The 22,012-nt window shown below is 41.1% G+C and overlaps 1 protein-coding gene across 6 annotated transcripts in view; it reads left to right on the top strand.

Moving 5' to 3' along the window:
- Positions 1-22,012, top strand: part of DTNA (dystrobrevin alpha) — a 229,615-nt gene that overhangs the window by 142,526 nt on the left and 65,077 nt on the right. For all 6 annotated transcript variants that reach the window (XM_034060178.1, XM_031052812.2, XM_031052814.2 and 3 more), the window contains one exon: positions 16,445-16,658. In XM_034060178.1, coding sequence (XP_033916069.1) covers positions 16,445-16,658 — 214 coding nt within the window. The remainder of the gene's footprint in view (positions 1-16,444; positions 16,659-22,012) is intronic.

Here is a 22,012-nt window from a genome sequence, read left to right as displayed (position 1 = left end):
TAAGTCTCCTTCATTATTTCCCTGTCTCTTTTTCAGGTTATTATCTGTGGTGTTTGCTTTATCTCTGACTTCTCTGCAGAGTTCATTCTCTGGCAGTTCCTTCTGTTTCCTGTTATTCTCTTAGCTCCAAGCGCCTTCATACAGTCTTACATTTGAGTCTGTGTTCCTCTCCACTGGGCTGTTCTGGTCTGTTGTGTTTGGATATTTTGCTGCGCCTATCCCGATTTCATGTGAGTGCCACTGTAATGTGATGGAGTGCATTAAGCGCTGTGACTTAACACCTGTTGCATGTTGGTCATTCTCTTAGGGTTTTGCCATATGACAACATATTTATGTGAAAAAGGGAAAAACACATAGGAAGTCAAACCTTGGAGTAACAGTGACTTTGATGATCATCATCTTTTGTCCTTAGAGAGCTTCAGTCCATCATCTTGAACCAGCTCTACCTCTCTATTCTATACTCAAAGCAGTAAGTCTTGACAAGTCATACATGAGCTGGGTCCATATGTGTTTTTTGTGAAGCAAAGGACAGTTTTGTATGCCCTTGCAGCAGACATAAAAACTGTCCTGAGAAGGTAAGCTGCAGCATTGTGCACTCTGTGTGTTACAGTGTTGCATTCAAAGAGTCCTTCTCCATTGCATCTGCTGAGTTGGGTGTTTTGCTGAGGGTTTTCACTGTCCTTGTTTTTACATTGTCATTCAGCTCTGGAGAATAAGTAGGGACTACACAGCTCTCCTGCACCTTAACCATCTTGCTGTCTAAACAGTGACTCTGTCACAGTGTCACATAGACAGTTTGATCTGTCTCCAGCCCTTCCTCATTCCCTTTCAGCCTCTGTCTCCAGTAATTTTCACAAGTTAACCTGCTGTGAAGCCAGCAGGGACACTGGCTGTCTGTGGTGAATGCTCTTCAGCAATAATGGGCTTCTTCAGGATGAAGGCAGCAAATAGTCTGCAGAAGCAAAGTCAGAGTGTGGGACCTGACATCGTTTTTGCTATAACTCTCTCCTTCTGTAATTTCCAGAGGATGGGTTTTATCATGTTCATTTGTTTTCAGAGTTACATCAAAAGTCAGTTTGTATACCTGTAACAAAAGAGAAGCTTTAGCTTAACCAATATCTCTTATTTTAATTCACCAGCTGCACCTTGTATGATTTTCTGTAAGTCTCGGTGAAAGATTTCATAAAGCATATATCTGGTATGCTAGGACAAATTGTGAGAACAGAAGATGTTTGCCATAAAAATAATTTCCTGCTTTTATCAGTGTGAAGAGACTGCACAATATAATGTCCTCAGTGTGCATTGTTACGAATACAGTTCTGGAAGTCTGCACAATGAACATTCAGCTTCCTGGCATTAATGTTTGTGATATACAATGGCTTTACAGAGGCAGTTTTCTTTGTGCTGAAGCAAGGCATTCCTAGCCTGAATTCAGACTGAATTATGTCTGTGATATTGTTGTTGGCAGCAATGGATTTCTAACAGGCTATTTGCAAGCAGTCTTTGGCCCTTTGCTGAGCAAAGTGTGGGCTAATTCCAGGAGAAGTTCTGTGTATGCTCAGCTTTTTCTTCAGTCCGTGTGGATGGATAGATGGATGTCTCCTTTCCTGACAGAAAGCAAAGTGAAAGTAACTCTGTTGAACTCACTGGCATTACTGTGACTTGAAGGAAGGCATGAATCAGTTGCTCAGTGTATATTGTTTGAGGAGATCGAACTCAATTTCTGTTAAATGAAGCTGACACCGGTATCATACTGCAAATCTTGTAAAGGTGATGATCTTCTTCCAGTCTAATTTTCCACATTTCATTCATCTGTATTTTGCCTTGAAACTCTTTACTATGTGTGGGATTTGCAGGCTATCTTCAAGGATTGCGTGTGTAAAATAAGGTACAACAGATAAGTGGCCATGTACTTTGAGACTCTTACTCCATCTAGGGGCCCTGACAACATCATTAAAAATCTTGTAGCACACAGGAGAAAGGATAGATGTGTTGGACTTCACCTAAATCCCACTTATCTGTCATTTCACATCCTGCAGTCTTGTTTACTTTCTTTTTGTTGCTGATTTTCAAACTATGTTTGTATCAGCTGAAGCTTTTCTCTTTTCCTTGGCCTGTTCCTCCTTCCTGTATCTTTAAGAGATGCAAAGTTTTAGTGCATGATAGTGCAAATTGCTGTGGTGGAGCCACTGCAGTTGCCTCCTGCTATGGGAGTCCTGGTGACTGAATGAGTAAGCGGGGGACTGGGACATGGAGCAGCTCCTCCAGAAGATACTGCTTTGAACATGAGTAATGGCAAGAGGGCAAACATGGAAAGATTGTGTGAGCACAAAGCCTGAGTTCAGTAAGATACCCTGCTCATTGCACAAGAGTTGGACTAGATGACCTTTGAATGTCCCTTCCAATCCAAGCTATCCTGTGATTCTCTACAGCTTCTCTGAATCTTCTCTGAGATACTGTCTACTCAAATGAATTTGATAACACTAAAAGTGGATCTTCCAGATACTGGGATCCATCTCTCCCTGTCTCAGATCCCAAAAGATTTTTTGGCAAATGAATCCTGTTGTTTTCAAGTGCTACATGTGTTTAAATACCTATGAAATCTTGAACCTATGGCAATAATTAGCACCTTCATTAAGCAAAAGGTTGAATAAGACTAGAGTCTGAACTGTCCTTATGACTTCAGGCATAAGAAGCTTTTTCACCAAATTCCTCTGTGTCACATGATTGTACTACTTCACAGCAATGCTCTTGCACTCAGCAGCAGAGGTTGGTATTGGGATTTTATCCCACAAACCCTCTGGATTGACCCAGACTCTTCAAAAGAGAGAACCATATGCCCTCACTCTTCAGTATGTCTATTGTCGCCTGGGGGTAAAAAATGCAGTTCTGGAATCAGGCAGTTTACTCAGGCATTAAGTTCAGCTTCAGGATGTCTCTATTGTTAACAGACCAAAACATTATGGGCCAAATTCAGTCCACATTATGTAGGAAATTATTTAAATCAATAGAATCGGGATCAGCTTAATATGTATATATGTAAAGTATTACATCTTTTCTATTCAAAGAAATACACAGTCTCTGTTTCATTAGTATTCTGTACCTTGTGCTGCTGTTTACAGGCCTGCCAGCCTTAAATGATTTAAAAAAAGAAAAGGTACAGAAGACAAAATAACCGTGGATCAGACTCTGAAAACCAGGAGATGAGCCAAGGAGTGCTTTTGTCCTCGAGCAGTTCTAAATGTATAATAGCTGCTCATTCTTTTTCATTGACCTTTGTGATATGACTGAACCGTAAAGGTTGACAATGTAATCTCAACTTGTTTTCTGTAGCCATGAGGGAAGAAATTGTTAGAAATAACTGTTAAATTGTGTTTTGTCTTGTCATTGCAAGCTATTTTTTAAAGAAAACAGCAGTTAGTATAAGATGTAGGGTAATATCTGGTATCCTTAGAGCTGGTAACAGAAACTGCTTCAATATTAACAGAAATATAAATAACCCAATTTGTTAACATTTACTTTCACTTTACACTTGCATTTTGCTGGTAACAGTGCCAAAACAAGCTGTAGTCTCTCTTGTGGCATGGGGAGTTTTTTAGAGGGGATAGAGGGAGCTGGCAGCAGTTGTATCAAAAGGGAAAATGATGACGTTATTTAAGAGAGAAAGATGTAGTGTTTGTTAAACTTGGCATTTGGAGAAACATACTTCTGGAGGAGATTTTATCATTGAAATAAGGACATCCAACAGGAAGACATTTTGCCCTTTGCAGCTCATGCTTTTGTCATCCTTTGCCTATTACATATGATTGCCTGTATAGGGCATCCACACTGCCAAATCTCCAAGCACATAGTCTTGATTCGACTAAATACTCATCCAAGGCCATTTTCTGGAGACAGCGATGGGGATGCACAGCCTTTGATTTATGTTAGCTGTCTTGACATACAGCCAGTAGAGAGTTAAAATGTTACGGCAAATGTGTGCCTTATTTGCTAAAAGATACCCAGTAGTGCCATCCTGTGGTCAGGACTGTGGCTACCAGAAGGCATATGCACTGTGTCCCACTGTCTTCTAAAAGCTGGTTTGTCTTGGATCCTTTCACACAATATGAGTTGTCCCAGGTTCCAGAATTACAATTTTCTTCTCGTATGTTCAGTCATTTGTGAGCTTCTAGTTTGATTTCCTAACTAGTAGGGCTGGGAAGTGGCTTTTTCTTTTCTCTAGAAACATTTTTTGAAAGTTTCCTTAATAAAGTTTCTATCTATTAGGTTTCTTTTGAAAATCAAATTCAGGCATAGTGTCACCCAGCATTGGGGGTGGTTTTTGCCACCTTTTGGGAGCGCAGAAGCTTTTTCCTCATGCTTGAGGTTTGCTGTAATACAGTACAGAAGAGTCATATTTCATTAAAAATTTGAAATGCTGTAATTTCACTAATTGAAATATAAACTGAGATGTAAGGTAATTTGACCTTATTTTATAAAAGAAATGAGAAAGCTTTTGTGTATCATACATATTTACTGACCAAGTTTTGTTACTTCATGTCCCCATTAATTCTTTGGCTAATTTAAAGCTGACACTTGCATATCCTATTTTATCAAGGTAGACTGAGGCTTGATCACACAATGCCTCAAATAAAGCCTTTCTCATTAAAATAACATTATGGTGGGATAGCAAGAATAATAGAGATGCATAATCTAGGAATACCATTGTCTTTTGGGGGGTGAGATTTATCAAGTTTGTGGCTGTACCAGCCAGGTCTGCTATTTACACATTGGTCTTTAATTCACAAATACATTTAACTCTTAAACCAAGAAAATTGTGTATAATCAATGAATTTAAGCTATGTGACTTATTAGCAGCAGTGCAGAGTTTTAGTTGAGTGGTCTTTCCTGGTTGTTATCAAAATATTAAGAAGATTAGAGTTACGATTTCTTTTTAACCATTTTATTTTATAAATGTCATACTTAATTCAAAGTGTTTTTAAAGAGGAAACCCTTTCTCAGCATCTGGGTGACAAGTAGCTGGCAAGAGTTTCCCAGCCCAGCACTCAGGGTGCATTGCCCACTGTTCCTCTTTGCAGAATTGACTGTCATTAGTGCCGCTCCTCTGGGAGACTGATGGCCTCTTCTGCCACCCACAGAGAGCCCTTCAGGCTGTAGTTATATATAGGTGAGACAAAATAGGCTGGAATTGACAGCAGGGAGAGAAGGAGCTTTTATTATAAATTAAATTAATATGAAGGAGAATTTTACTGGAGATCTTTACATACTCTTACACCTTGGTGGACTTGTCATGTACCGTGTTAAAAGTAAAGAAGACCCCATTTCGGTGCATTGTTAGCCTAATGGATGTTCCATGTTAGTAGCACTTGTCCCAATTTGACAGACACTTCCAAAATTTGTTTAATGTGCTGTAGAATCTCGGAAGGCTTTAGAATAACTAATTTTTTCTTTCTGGGCAGAACAGTAAGTGGGGATACAAGGATGCAAGCCCAGGTATATGGACAGGGGAACCTTTAAAACAGTGTTTCAGTTGTACACATCATGTCCTTTGGATTTCCAGACACCCAGCAGCCAGCCTTGGCAGCCACTCAGAAATGTTTTCTGTGGCCAGCACATGCACACAGAACCCACCTCCTAATGGATAGTGCATCACTCGTCCAGTGTCATACCACATGGAGATGTGATCTTTGTTGATTCAGTGAGTCCAAACTTAACTCCGCATGCGCAGTAGTTCAAAAGAAAGATGTTTCTGTTGGCTGGTCTGAATATTTAGTTCCTTAACCAGGCAGTCCTCCTCACTCTGAGTGTACACCATTGGGGTGGCTAGGTAAAAGTGGATAGCCTTACTCCAGCTTCCTCTTGGGCTGGTATGTACCACACATCTGCACATTCTCACAGCACAGGCAAAGAGATAAGCAGAAGGAATGCATGCAGCTAACAGGTGTCATGGATGGAGTGACACACTGTCCTGGGTTCAGCAGTACCAGACATTTTTTTCCTTCTTAGTAGCTGGTGCAGTGCTGTGTTTTTGGCTTTCAGCCTGGGAACAGTGCTGATAACACCGATGTTTTTAGTTGCTGTTCAGTAATGTTTACTCTGACCAAGGACTTTCCGAGTCTCATGCTCTGCCAGGGAGGAGGGGAAGCCGGGAGGAAGCAGAGACAGGACACCTGACCCAAACTAACCAAAGAGGTATTCCATACCACAGCACGTCATGCCCAGTATATAAACGGGGGGCAGTTACCCGCGAGGGCTAGATCACTGCTTGGGTTGGGCTGGGTATTGGTCAGCGGGTGGTGAGCAGCTGTATTCTCTTCCCTTGTTATTTCCCTTATCATTATTATTACTGGTGGCAGCAGTAGTGGTTACTGGACTTAGTTACTGGACTGTTCTTATCTCAACCTGTGAGAGTTACATTGTTTTGATTCTCCTCCCCATACCTACAGGAGCAGGGGGAGGAAGGGAGGGAGTGAGTGAGCGGCTGCATGGTTCTAGGTTGCTGGCTGAGCTTAAACCATGACACACACTTCACTCATGAGAGAGAAGTAGTAAAAGGTTTATTGATATAAAGCAGTGATCTAACAGTTTGTTAGTAAATGCAGCAGTGGTTTAACAACATTGGATGGCCAGGTACACTTGATTGTTTGCTACATAGAGGACTGGCTGAGACAAAACTGTCAGGGAGACCCTCCCATTGAGTCAGGAGGTTTAGAAAGGACCCCCTTGCATCCTAAACTCTTTCGCAGAGGAGAGTTTAGGTGCAGATTAATCCAGACCTAGCCCCAGACTTGATCAGTGGTTTATGCGCACAATCAGTCCTTTATATCACTTAGCTATGATTTCACAGTGTAGCATGCTATTAATCACTTACCAAGACTGTGTTGCAGCAAGGAATCTCCGAACTGCAAGGAGTAACCTTTAGAGGCATCCCTCCTCACAGGGACATGCTGGCATGCAGCCTGCTGGCATGCAGAAGACGTCAATGGGACCTGGGCTGTCCGCTATTTGTAGAGTGAGATATTGACTCATAGTCATGTTTGCACAGCAATCACAGAAGTTAGTTTCTTCCAAACTTAGTTTGAGTTGGACCTCGACCAGCACTTTGAGGGGGGACACCACATGTTGCTCTTGGCTGTTGTGTTGTTACCTATCTCTTCCAAATCCGCTTTGAGTTAGATGCAGCCATCACAGCTAGACATATCCATTACCACTGCCACTGGTGGTTATCACTTGAGCATAATTACAGGAAGTAAAAGTCTGGTTGCAGGGAGAGCACATCATCACAATAGGAGACTAAATGAAACCGTGACCTCCCTCTGAGACGCGTTGGCATTAAAGAGAAAGCTTGAGATTATATCTGAGTACACAGAGTGTCATGAAGGCCCCTCTGTGCACCTCACACAAAACCTCTTGAGGGACTCCTTCCCAAGCATTCATGAGACCTCAGGGCAGGCTCTGGGTTGGTTTTTTTCCTTACTGTGTGTCAGAAAAAGAGCTTGGAGCACAGTTTACTTGAGCAGTGGTTTTAGAGAAAAATCAGTGTGGCAACACTGATTCCTCTCCTGTAAGAGTTATTATATGGTTTTGCAGTATAAGTTCATGATTAGACAAGTACATCAAAGAATCACAATATCAGAGGTTAGCGGGGATCTCTGGAGAGAGAACAGAATGCTCAGGGCTGTGTCCAGTTTGCGTTTGAGTATCTTCAAGGATGGAGACTCCACAGCCTCTGGGCAACCTGTCACAATGTTTGACAACCCTCACAGGGAATATTTTTTTTCTTGTATTGAAATGCTTTCCTGTAGTTTAATTTGTGTCCATTTCCTTCTGTCTTTCCATTATCCTTTCCCTGAGCATAGCCTGGCACTGCACGTCTTTACTGTCTTGCATCAGACGTTTCTACACCCTTATAAGGTCCTCCTGAGCCTTCCCTCCTATAGACCAAGCAGTCCTAGCTCTCTCAGCCTCTCCCCATATGACAGTTGCTTCTGTCCCTTCATCATCTTTGTGGCCCTTTGCAGGACTTTGCACCCAGAGGTCCAGATGTGTCACCAGTGCTGAGTAGAGATGTAGGATCACCTCCCTCCATCTGCTGGCAAGGCACTGTCCAGTGTAGCCCAGGAGGATATTGGCTGCCTTTGCTTGAAAGGCATATTGCTGATTGGCATCTAGCCTGTACTGGTACATGGGGTTATTTCTTTGCATGTTCAGGACTTCATATTTCCATTTGTTGCACTGCATGCAGTTCCTGCTTGCATCTTGTTCCAGCCTGTGGAGGTCAGTCACTCTGAATGGCACACTAGTACTCTGGTGTATCAGACACCCTCCCCAGTTTTGTATCACCTGCAGACTTGCTGAGGGTACGCCCTGTCCCATCATCCAGGTCACTGATGAAGGTGTTAAAACAGTTAGGGCCCCAGTATGAAGCCTGGGGCTACACCACTAGTGACCGCCCTCCAACTGCATTTGATGCTGCTGATCACAAGATTTTCAGCTAATCTGTTCAGCCAGTTTCCAGTCCAGCTCACTGCTTATGCAGCCCATACTTACTAGTTTGCCAGTAAGGATATTGGTGGACACAGTGTTGAAAGCCTTGCTAAAAGTCAGAATAAAGAATACCCTCAATTGTCCCTTGTGCCCCCCTTCCCTGCACTGTGAAAGGCAAAGAAGTTGGTCAAGCATGATTCTTCTGTCATAAATCCCTGCTGCTACCAGTCACTTTCTTGTCCTTAATGTGCTTGGAAATGTCAAGTCCGTTCCAGAGGTGAGGTTTTACCTCCCCTTCTTCTTGCTCTTCTTGGAAATAAAAGCAATAGTGGCTTTCTCACAGGCTGCAAGAACCTCCCCCAGTTGCCACAACCTTTCAAAGACAATTGAGTGGCCTTGCATTGACATCCCCCTCAGCACCTGGGGGTGCATTTCCCATCATGTCCTATGGATTTGATTATGCCAGTCTGCTTCAACATCATCTAACTAGATCTTCTACTGAGGTTGTCTCCCTTGCCCCCAGACTGTCCAACTTATTGCAGGAGCCTTCATCCTGAAGACAAAGCTTACCAAATTCAATTCCAGGTGGACAGTCTTTGACAAGACTAATTTTTGCAAAGAAGTAAATGTTGTTTGTAGTTACTCTTGGTTATCAATGTATCATCCTCTTACAACATCTCATACTGTAGTATAGGTCTGATACACACGTTTTTAAAAATCAAAGCATTTTGGAATCAGAATAACATGGCAGTAAATATTCTGAATACTTTGTTAATTTTTTGTTTAAGTGTGCAGTATTTACTCACCAATCACTGCTTCTACAAAACCTAGAAATCAAGTGAAATGGCAAGGAGATGCAATGAAATACATTCTGACATTAACACATTCAAATATGTGCTGACAAGCTGGAAGTCCATCAGTCTTGCTTTTGGAAAACACTGGCGAGCACCCCAAAAGCTGTTAATGGCTTGCAGAGCATTCAGAAGTGGCCCAAAGGATACAAGCTCATTGGTCTGGCTGCCTAGTCGGTGCCCAGCTATGCACTGGACTGTATGAATTCTGGCAGCAGGTGTTAGCAAGGGAGGTATATGAGGAGCCTGAGAGACATGAGAGCAGGAATAGGAACATACAGGATATTTCCAGATACAGACTGAGATATCTGGGCAATGAGTAGCCTGGGCATGCCAGGCCATGTAGGGTGACAGCTGTCGCCAGATGTACCTAGCCAAAAAAGCTGGGTACCTCATTTTAGCCCCGAGAAGAAGCAGCACCTTGGTACATTTTCTGTTTCATGTGATTTGGCAGCCAGGCAGCATACAAAACTGCAAGCCATCACAGCTGGCACATCGTTCTGCAAAGTAGTGGGAGGTGTAGATTAAGCTTTTGGTGATCACGCTACAACTGACTGATTTGAGGGGCAGCTTGGCCACAAACAGGCGTAGTTTAGAGGGAAAACACGGCTCGCTCAGTCCTCTGTTACCTGCCCTGCAGCAGGAGAGAGGGAGCCAAACAGAAAGCATGAGTAACTTCCCAGGTCTTCATAGCAATGATGATGACAAATGGCTCCAATACCCTGATTTGTGATGGGTTCATAGATTCTAATAAAAAAAAAAGAAGAATTGTCTAACATACTGTATATTTTTAGGATTGTTGAACAAGGAAGCATAAATCTTTCCCTTTTAATGAAATCCACCTGAAATACCTGAGATACATTTAAGTGCCATTGGTTTCAAATTACAGTACTAGTATGTTTAAAGTCAGCATGTGTCTAAGAGCTTTGCTGGACTAAAATCTTAATGAAATGTACACTAAAATTTTGGAAATAATTTAAAATTTAAATTTAAACTTCTTTAAAAGTTTTTCCCTGTATTTTCCAACAAAGGAAAATCTATGAAAGAAGAATTCTGTCCTATCAATTGGACATGTTTAACCTAGATTTAGTTAGACCTATCATATGTTAAGTAAATTTGAATTAATTATTAAAGACCTAATTTAGTCACTTCCCTTGTTTGATTAAATGTAATCTGCTCTTCCATGTTCATTTAGTAATAAATGGAATGATAACACTGTAAAGTTCATGATTCAGGTGGAATACAAAAAAATGCAGTAGAACAGATGAGGATTTTTTGCATGGAAGAAAGCTTAAGCACACACACTGAGTTTAATTATTTAACTACTTTTTTTTACTACTTAGGAGATATATTTCCACTAGTTTTCTTTTTTGTGCTTGCTTAGGGCAACATCATTTCTTGACAAGTGATGTTTGAAGTAATCTGCCCCCTTTGAGATTAGTGATACATCCAAGATTATCTTTATCTCACAGCCTTCCCATCATTCTAATCAAACTGCATGATGGAAAGAAGACTTCATTTTTCACTGCATAAATAAATTTTAATTTCTTTGCCTTGAGCTGAAAAAGAAAAACTGTAGAGCATCTCTTCTCTCATGTTTTGGCTATTAAGGTACTGTTATCTACCAAACAGAAAATTACTAGTTGCAAGTAAATTAAAAATACACTACTTTCTTGCTAATGAAGACTAAAAAATGCTTGAAGAAAAGAGAGAGGATCGAGATCAATAAAATGAACATATGCATTTATAGTAAGCAACATAATTTTGTCCTAAGTTCTGCACTTTCCAGATGTACCCAGAGTACCCTTCTGGTGGTGGAAGGGTAGGATTTGATGGATTTGTAGGTGGTGGAATTTTGCACCCTAACTACTAAGTAGTCTTTCATCATCAAAGTAGTGAAAGGCAATAGGAAAAGATGTTCTGAACACAAGTGAAGGCAGAAGGGCAGGGTACAAACTTCAAAAGTGTCTAAAAAACTTTTTAGTGTGAGGAGAATATGAGACTCCTTTCAAACTGAACCAACCGTCTTTCATTCAACCTTACATCCTGCAGAGAGAGACTGATCAATTCAGTTACAATGTGTTGGCAACAGGCACTCTCCAAATGTTGTTTTAACAGCCAGAGGAGTCCACATTTGTTATTTGGCATATATTTTCATGCATCAGTCTTAATTCTCTGCAGTTCAGCCAGGGTCTCTTCAAAGTGTACATTTTTGGGTAAAAATTGCTATGGAGTGAATGGCAGCCATCTGTAATGCTGCTCATCTGCATTGTCCCCCTTATATCCGGATACTGAACTTTGTTTACATTCGCTAATCACTGTCTGTCTGTTACAGAACGTGTTCACATATGAAACCCTCTGTGACAGTCTTTAAATATTACTGAATCTCATAAAAGTTGAATTAGCAGTCAGTGTTTGCCATAAATGATCTAATAATGCAGATGTTAACTTAGCTGCAACTTTAGAAATCACTTAACAAAACCTAAAGGGAAATACAGAGTTTAGCAATTGCTTGTGGAAGCCATCTACAAATTTTTTTCACACATCAGACAAATGAAGGAGATGTTCTACACCTGGATAGCTGTGCTGGTAACAGGGAGGAAGGCCTTTCTGTAAAGGATTTGTGAAGACTGGCTAGGCTGCCTAATTTTGGATTTCCTTACAGCTCACAGGTGCTAAATACAAGCAGCTTTTACTCCTACAGTATAATCATCATCTGCTGACACTGAAGTTTTACGGATTCATTTAAGAAAGGGCATCTTTCTCACATTGAGGGGTAATTCCCTTTTCAGAGGGAAATGTGGGTAAGGCAACAAAAGCATCCACAGCAATGAGAAATTGAAAAGAAACTTGTGGAGTTTTACTTTGTTGAGAGAATTTAAGGCAGATTTTAGGAGGAAAGCTCCTCTGCATCTCTAAGCTAGTTTGTTAAACCGCGAACTCTTCTCGTTATCATAGCATGTAGAAATCAGATTCAGACTTTAGTGCACTACATGTGCAAACAAAGTAAGGAGAGATGCTTACTTCAGTGAGATTAAAACAATCTCTGGGATGGATAAATAAATAAGTGAATGTAGCAGGTATTATAGAAAATGATGGGGATGTAAGCTTATGCAAAGTTGGCAAGGATGAGTTTCTGTTACTATATTGGAAAGACTACAGACATCATCTTAGCTGTAGGCATAAATTTCTAATAGTACAAATGAATAGAGTGGAACTTGCAGAGGGCTGTGTTTTACTCAGCCTTTTCCCAGTGTAGGTAAGTTGACTTGGCAGTGTGATATAATAAGTGTCTGCTTAATACATGAGTAAACTTTATTGAAATAAAGGAGGATTTGAAGCGATCAGTAGGGCACTACACCCAGATGTAATCTGTGCAAGGTTAAGTGATGCAGTGTAAGAAGCTATGACTATGACAAGATCTGGCAGCTGGTCATACAGATTAAAGTATTTATTATTCATATTTTAAATAAACCCTGAATTATTCCAGGCTATGTAGTAGAACACAAAAGTCATATTTTCTTAACGTTTAAAGAGCAAGGTGTGGGATTCATCTCAGTTAACTTTACTGGCTCTGAGGTTGCATGTCTCCTGTAAGCTTGTCACTTTAGGCTTTGTCTGTAGTCATTGAAGAAATACGGGCACCTTCAAAGCACTGTCCGTCCCACCTGTCCCCAGACTGTTTTAAGGTGCCTTTTTCTTTCACTGACATTAGAGGGCGCCTTGCTTACCAGCTCACAGTAGACACCTTATTTTTGACATTTAAATTTAGGTGGGTGAATACTTCTTGTCCATAATAGTAGACTTGAGTAAAAGCTGGAGGCTTCAGTCCTCTGTATAGCAGTCAAACAAACTCTGCTTGTGATTTTGAGCTAGACATTTCAGCTGATATTTGCAAGATTAGTAGATCTTGTTAACAGTCTGGCTTTTGTACATCTCCCATTTCCTCCTCCAGGAAGTATTGCTTTGCAGTAATTAGTCTATAGTAATTTGTGATTATATGAAAAATAAAATAGTGCAGTAGGGTTGTTGTTTATTCAGTTTCAAGTGTTTCTGGGGAAGAAAAAAAAGGCCAAGTAAAACTATTTATAGTACAAATGCACAGCTGTTCCTTGAGACCAATGCTTTATGGTGGGTGGGATACTATTACTGCTGTGTAATTTCCAGTAAGTCATATTCTTAGTCTTCTGCCCTACCTTTCCGGCATACCAAAGAGTATCAGGATGGCTTACAAGGCTTTCAGGTTAGAGGTAACATTATAGCCAGTATTTTTCTCTCAGGTGTGTTAGTGCAGTGACATTATTGGTCCCACATCTGGTAGCCTCTGGATATTTCCTTTCCCAGAACCATCATCAAAGCTGACTCTGGATATGACTATGTGATTAAAAATATGCTATCAGTAGGAAAAGAAAAAAGCATGACATTTTGGCAGCCAGATAGTATCAATACTGGATCATGTGAAGAATAAAGACACCAAACCCCATTTCAGCCTCGTTCATTGTGCCAGCTGTTTTTCCTACATGCTCTTTTATTCAAGAGTTTTCCACTATTAAGCTGTCACAATTTAATTAAATTGCTACATGAAGTTCTCACTGTTAAGGAGTCTGGATGCCAGGTTCATCCTCCCTGGGTGTCATTTTGTCTGTGCTAGGGAAACTATCAAAGTTTCCATAAAGCTGCAGAGGTAAACGCTTATGGTCAAAACAAGGAGCTTATCCCTGTTCATTCTTTTCCCACTAGCTCTAATGTTGCTGATTTTACAGGCTTATTCTGTATTTATGATATGGTTGCCCTAGTAATTTTTTGCTTGGCCAGCTAGTACCCCTGTTTGTGCTGTTTTTCAGGGTACTATTTGTTAGTATAGCCACAAGTCAAGGTTAGCCATCCAGTAATGCATTGCTTCCTTTTTGCTATTTGTTATGCCTGGTAATTTCTCATGTTCTTATCTTAGCTACAGTTCAGGTTCAACACTTTGCGCACATACCTTCACACCCAGAAGCCAGCCTGGTGAAACTGCCGGTGGAAGCACCTCCTTCACCTGCTTGGTCTGACTTACCAGAGACAGTCCTCATGGCCAGTGACAGCTAGACCTTGATGGAGACATCACACTTAACATTCAGATTTCTGCCATTTTCCCTTTTAGTAAGGCCACAAAATAAACACACACGTTCCAGCCTGTTGCTGCATCTTCAGGCATCTTGCTCTGTATTTCTTCCTTGGCTACCTTACAATGGTGACTCAGAGTGGGAAATGCTCATTAACCCATCTCTCCTGGACTAGACAGTTACCTGCTTTCTGGTGATTTCTTCCATTCTCTGCCTAGTTTCACCTCTGAGCCATGTGGAGAAGCTGCCTGGAAAGGGTCAGTTGTTACGTACAGGCTGTCTTCCTGAAGATCATCTCCCATTTACCGAGATTACACTCGTGGCAACTTGACAGTGAAAATTGACTGAATGTGAATGGAAATTACTGCATTAAAAGGATCTGAGATCTATGGCAGTTTTTTGTTTTTTTTTTTACTGGTAAGATGCTCTTCTGCCAACTAGAAGACAAAAAGGAAGAGTTCAGAGAGGTTGTGTCCTCTACTCACTTGGTTTAATTTGAGACAACACTCTGAAGACAATCTAACAGTATACATCACCTGTAAAAATTTCCTTTTAATATAAGGAACACAGCTTTCATTTTTTCCAAATTATTTACTAGGGAACAGCAAGAAAAAGTGGAAAAGTGCCTCATTTAGTGCCTTAGGTAGTTGCTGCTACTGTTGCCTCTCATCTGTATGATGTTATCTTCCCCCTACATATGCATGTGGTAGCAGAGAGTTAGAGGTTATTTTTCCCTGAAGTAGAAGAAAGGAAGCCCAGTTCATAGGGAAAAATTCCAGACTAAGTAAAATGATTATATTTTGTTTCATTATCTATCTAGTATCAGCTTACATTTCCCTGCCATCAGACCATGATGTCACATTGCAGTCCGAGACAGCACCTGCAAAGCAAGCAATTGAAAATATGATGAGGATTGGAATTAAATTTCTCTATGCACAAAAAAATGCCTCTCCTTCCACATACAGATGGCTCTCAATATGTCATAAGACATGTCACCATGCTATATGGAGTAAGATCTATACAGTAGTTTCTCTGTTTAAAGAAAGTGAGAATTTGCACCCTGAACTTCATGATCTGTTTCTTATTGACAGTTTAGTAGGACATTAGGTAGTACTTAAGAGAGATGATTCTTTGAGTTCAGGTTTGAAATAAATCTGAATTTTGAATGTCTGTAGGTTGTTTTTATCTTTGGCATGGTCCACTGCTTCTGAAAATGCCAGTCTGCAGTAAGCTGATCACACTGCCACAGTAAGAGGGCTATGCAAACAAGAGTTTTGTTTGGGTACAATATGAAGGGTGAGGCTGTTCTTCTAAGTAAAACCAGCTCCCATCAAATTCAGCTTAGTGCAGGACTTTGTCAAAGAGAGATGTAACAACACATGGTTTGGCAAACATATTTAGAAGACACAAAACATTCTTGGGATCATTTCATGACATGTTCTTTGTTTAAGTGTAGCTTGTCTACCCTGACTCAGTTACAATTCTGTTTCTGTAAAATATTTTGCTTCCATACAAATTGCTGAAAAGAATTCTCAAAATGTCAGTATGTGATAAGCACTTAGTATTCATAGGAGCTGCTGAAAAGCCCATCTGCTATGCAAATTAATATCTAAGAGTAATTTCTGAATGGGGATTCATAGAGGCATGGTTCAGAAAAACTATTAGCATATGTTTACCTTCCAGTGATTTCCGTAAAATACAGATTTTTACTTGAATACATTTTTACAGTCAGGAGTGATTTCCCAAGCTGAAGTTGTACTCATTACAACTAATAATATCAACATATTGTTTGTTTATTAATGGACTTCAATTTTATTTGCTCATTCCTTCATCAAGTTCCATTCTCAGTGATAGAAAATGCACTCATTAGTTCAATTATTCACTAAGCATGTCCTGTGTGATTGTGTTGTTCCCCACCATCCTGTGGGATGAGGTGACTTTTTGTCTCAGGAGCTTTCAGGAGCACTTGTCCCCACTAACTCTTTGTGTCGCGTCCCCTAGTGCATCTTGTGGACATCTGGAATGTGATAGAAGCCTTGCGGGAAAACGCACTGAACAACCTGGACCCCAACATCGAACTGAACGTGGCTCGCCTGGAAGCTGTGATTTCAACTATCTTCTACCAGCTTAACAAACGGATGCCGACAACCCACCAGATCAACGTGGAGCAGTCCATCAGCTTACTGCTCAACTTCTTGCTAGCGGCCTTTGATCCGTAAGTCTGCCTTTCTTTCCTTCTCTCCTGAAATGATTATACTTGCTCCAGAAATATATTTGGAAAACAATTGATCAAGCTCAGTTCTGACCCAAATAATGAGCATATGAATAGTTATAAATAGGGAGAGAACCTAAATTAAGGACCTCTGCTTTCCCTTCTGCAGAGCCAAATTCGTCACAACTGTGTTTTCATCCAGTTACTCAGACTTGTTCCAGTTTATATCAAAGAAGAATTATCTACAGAAACAAATTTACATCCACTGCTAATTTGCCATGTTATTTATTGACACTCCAGTGGCTGACACAACTGCAGTGCCTCTGCAGCAGTGCCATGGGTTAATAGCTCATTATTTTGAAAGAGCTCATTTTCCTGAAAGTTCTTGCAGCTGCAAGCAGTTTTTTTCCCTGGCTCATGCCAGTGCAGCATGATTTTGAGACCATGACAGAGAGAGGATAAAAACCCGGAGGTGATGAAATTCGTGTTGTTTATTACTGCATGGGGCCAGTATTACAAAGAGGACAAGTCTGAGGTAGAGCGAGCCACTTGTCTTAATGAGTATACTGGGTATACATATTACAGTTTCTGAATACATAGTCATCAACCTGTACTGCGGTATCTGCAATCCTCAAAACCAAATTACTGGAGATTGGTGTTTAGTCTGACAGATGCTGATGATCTTTGGCCTCTTTATGACTTGTATTTTCAGTTTTCACCAGCTGAAAACACTGGCCATGACACATTCGAATAAGGATGACGCCTTTCTCCCCCTCCCTCTTTCCCATCCTCTCGCTTGATGGCCCCAGTGCTGGGTGTCATTGAGCACCTTTTGGAGCCAGGCCAGCCAGCAGCTCAGTCGCCATGGCAACGGGGAGAAAAGTAGATGTTCCACATGAGGAGGCTGCACTCAACCTCCCCTCCAGCCCCTCTGAGGGGAAGAAATAGAAACCAACCCATTGTGAAGCCATAGCCTTCAGGAATATTTTTCTCCCCTCAAGGGCAATAAAAGAAGGAAAAGGCAATTTATAGCACTGTGGCTGTGACAAGAACACTGAAGGACGATGAAAATGGCCAGACATATGCATGGCTGCATGCTGCAAGCAAACTGCTTCCCAGCTGATAAACACAGCAAAAGAACCAAGACTAAGGAAGCAAGACCAGCAATAATGTGCTTGTTTTGTAGCTCACTGTAAAGGGGTAAAGATCTCAGCTAGATTTCAAGGCTACTTGCAGGAAAATGGAGAAGAGGAATTTACTCCCCTGTAGGGAAACAGGGAATGTGCTTAAAGGGGTAAGGTGCTTTCCCTGAAAACATCCCATATACTGTCTGCTGTGACGTGTTTCTAGGGGAGAGGAAGCTATGACCCTCACTCCATTTGCCAAGCAGCAACTCAGTCTGTCGTGCACTGAGCACAGGGTGCACAGGATGCACTTCCCAGGACAGAGACACCTAAAGGATCCCCAGGAAGAGGCCCACAGCTCTGGGGTCAAGATAGGGACTGGCTTCTTATCACCCCATCTTAAATGCAGCAAACATCTGGGATGAGGTTCAGTTGCAGGCTGAAATATCTAAGTTCAGGCTTCATGAAGATGTGTGTCAGCTAAATCTCTCTTTACTGTAATAGGAGATACAGAGATACAGGTTAAACATCCGATTCTCAATGCGCACTACCATTTAGTGTGGTTCAGACTACTAACGTTTTGGTAGTTTAGCAACCAACAGTGGTCCATATTTCCTTGTTTCTGGGAAACAAAAGGAGTGAGGTGGCTCTGTGTATGACAGGAACAGTGTGAGAGGTGCTGGGGTTAACCAGAGGTGATGTCTCTGCTTCCCATGTTGCATCCTTCCCTCCCATCCCCTGCAGTGCAGCAGAAAGGTCCTTCTCTGAAGGCTACAAGTTGGTAGAAGGAAGAACAAGGTCTTATCTTGTGATTCCACGCTCAGAGGAAAGCAATGCATAGCATATAGGGGGTGGATCTGTGAGGCAGGGTGAAGTCTTATTCTCCCCCCATTTATAGGAACTGGACAGTTAAACTAAATTGCCTGCAGTCTTTTCTGATGAAAAAGGGAGGTTACTAGCTGAATGAATCATGCTGAAATCATGACAGTCACCCCTAAAATACTCCTGTTATCTTTGGTCTGGGTTCACTCCATATCTTGTGTTTTAAGGAAACAGTTGGCCTGCAGAAATGCTGTACAGATTTCTAGGTGGCTACTGAGGAATTATTTTTCGTGTTTATGAATGAATATTAATATGATCACATTTGAGTCTATGAATGCAGACAACAACAAAAAACCCTGAAAAAAACCACCAGAACAGCTTTTAAGACTAAAACAGTTGATCGAGACCAAATACCTGTTCTGTATAGATGAGAAGGCTGTTCTAAGTGATCAGAGATGTTTTTGGTGTTTGTGACTACACAGAGCCATGGCTGTTCCTGCTGTTATGTGGGTACATCCAGAAAAGGTTGTACAGTTTCTCATGACTCATTTGAAATGCAAAGAAAGCGAGTGGAGAAGTGGATTCTCCTACTTAATGTATATGAAAGGACCATGGGGAAAAGTTAGTGTGTAATTTATAATCTAATAATCCTACCACTGTCTCATTTATTTAGTTCTAGTTAAATATATACTGCCCCACGTGTACTGTGTTTTAAACAGAGCTTCTTCCTTCATTTATAGCCTGCTGAAAACCTGGCAGGTTTCTCTCAGGGAGTATTTCCCTAGGCCTGCAACAAATATGTCTTCTCAGGAGTTAGAACCTGACTAGCAAAATGTAAGAGGAACCACAGTGCAATGCCACGGTGTGTGGGCCAGCTTGCCCACTGCCTGTGCTGAGCTTTCTTCCCAGTTTTTATATGTATTTTCCACAGCCTTGGGGATTCATTAGCCTGCTTAACCCTGAAGGGAGGAGAACGTGGGGAAAAATTATAGCGTGTAAGATTTCCCATGACACTCACTGGGTGTGATGCTCCTTCACGCCAAGCTAAAACTAAAGCGCAGCCTTCTAAAACTGCAAGTCAGTGCAGTCAAAATACACAAACAGAAGTGCTGCTCCAAGTAATTTGCCATTAATGTGTGAAAGTCAGCACCATGTGGTAGAGGACCACACAACAAGTGAGCAGGATGAGGTGGTCAGACTTTAAACTGGACAAAACCATGCCTGATTTGCATTTTTAACTGCATATTAAAACTGGGCAGTAGCTTTTGCTTCAAGGTCTAAAGTGATTAACTGGCTTTATTAAATAACAGCTTCCTTCACATGAGTACTATAGAAAGATGACAAGTTCAAACCTCTCTGAAAAATTCATCCCAGGCCAGTGTCAAAGCCTAGGGGGCTGGGTGGAACATCAGCCTCATTCGATCAAGCTGTTCCCAGAAAGACTCTTTCTAAACAGACTGTAAAATATTCTGTGCTACATCATCTTCAGCACTGACTCAGTATTGCAGTACAGCTACTCCTGCTGTGAGTTTACCTGACAAGAAAACAGACATTTTTTCTCTGTCCCCCTGACAAACCTGTCCTGTGAATGGAACTGTGAGATCTAAGCTAGGAAACAAACTCAGTTTGGCTGGAGGAGCTTGACTTCAACAAAGAAAAGAGGAAATACTCACACCCTTGTTTAATCAAATGCACATTTGAATCATACTGAGTTCAATACATGAAGATGTTCTGTATCTGGTTTGGCAGTATAACTTCTTTCTCACCCATCCATTCAGAGCTGTCAAGTGTTTAATTCCCTCTCTTTTCCACCTTGGCTGATCACTGAAAGCCGTACAGGCCAGGTAGTTTTATGAAGGAAGTCCAGCAAAAAAAATATATTTCAGAATTTTGGTCATTATGTATTTTGCTCTCCTAAATGAAGGAAATTTGCTTAATTCCAATAAAATTTCCTATCTGAAACCCATTTGTGAAGATGTGGCTTTGTAATTGCAGCCTTTGACATTTTGGAATTGGCTGCCCTTTATTCAGGTGGGCAGTGGGAGGCCCACAAGTAACCATAGAAATTTCATTAGCTTCAGAAAAGATAACTTAAAGCACTGGGGGAGCACCACTTCATGCATGGTTAATGAGACAAATCATATTTTCTTGGTGTCCATTTCATGGGACACATTTGCTGTTTCGAAAACTGTGATATTTCTTTATAGCTTTCCCCAGCACTAGCTGCCTTGGTATGACTGTTGCTACAGATCCTGACACATTGTCATCCGTTTGATACCACTCTCCTTGCTGACCAGGAAGGCAAATTTGGGCCCTGGAGCTGGACTTAGCCTTATATGGTCTTTGGGTTTTATCAGGCAGTCATGGGGCTTCCTTGCTATGAGGGAAGCCCATCTCTCTTTGCAGCCATGCATTTGAAGAGGAAACCTGATCTGCTCTGGTGTTTAAAAGCATGTACTATTTTTTGCCCTTTTTTTCTCCAAGCAGCAGGAGATAACCTTAGGTCCTAGTCATCATTCCCTTTCCTAAGTACTCCATTCTGTGTTGTTGCTAAGTGCACATCACCATCCAGATTTGCTTTTGCCATCATTTATGCTTCTAATGCTTTTCCACAGGGATCTGAAGAGTAACCTCAGTAAGAGAGGTGCTGTAAAAAATCAAAATATTTTCTGACTTCTCTTATTTCCAACGGTAAAATATATCACTCTTTGCATTAACCAGCCTAAAGCTTTTTTCAGGGAGCACTGACTTTAATAGAGATCTTCATGCTGCTGTAAGCCACTGCTTCAGCATTTGCTTTTACACAGCAAACCCAATGCACCCCAGTGCTGCCAGTCAGGGGCATCTGTGCTGCTTAGATATAGCTTAGGGCACTTCTGGATCCAGATGATATTGGCAAGTCATAAACCCCATTATCCTGTCTGTTCATCAGTCATATATATTTATATATGCATATGTGTATATGTGCGCACACACAGACAGATATATGTATTTGGAGGGCAAATTGAATTTATACTGGCTCCAGTGATGCTTTTATGAATACAAATGACTGATACAAAATGCAGTGTCAAAACTAATCAACTCAAATTGAGAGACTGAAGAGATAAATGAAATCTTTTCTTTTTCTGTTTGGGTTCCTTAACTGTCTGAGTATGGGAAAAGCCGATGGCCTTGGGGTGGAAAGCTGCAGGGCAGTTGATATGTGTCTGCCATTCAAAAGTGTAATCCTAATAGTAAATGTAACTAAACCTACTGGGAAAAATAATCTAAATCTGAAGCACTTCCATATGGGCCTTATTTTTAACTCTAGTTCTTCTATAGCTTCTTAATAACACTGTTGCTTCCACTTAGCATTTATTTTCCTAAAGTATAACAACTCTTCTAAAGGCAGGTGAAAGCCTCATGGTGAAA

This window comes from Melopsittacus undulatus, chromosome 1 (assembly GCF_012275295.1).
Source record: "Melopsittacus undulatus isolate bMelUnd1 chromosome 1, bMelUnd1.mat.Z, whole genome shotgun sequence".
NCBI classification, from domain to species: Eukaryota; Metazoa; Chordata; class Aves; order Psittaciformes; family Psittaculidae; genus Melopsittacus; species Melopsittacus undulatus.
The sequence above is the reverse complement of the archived record's forward strand: the minus strand, read 5'-3'. Positions and strand labels throughout refer to the sequence as shown.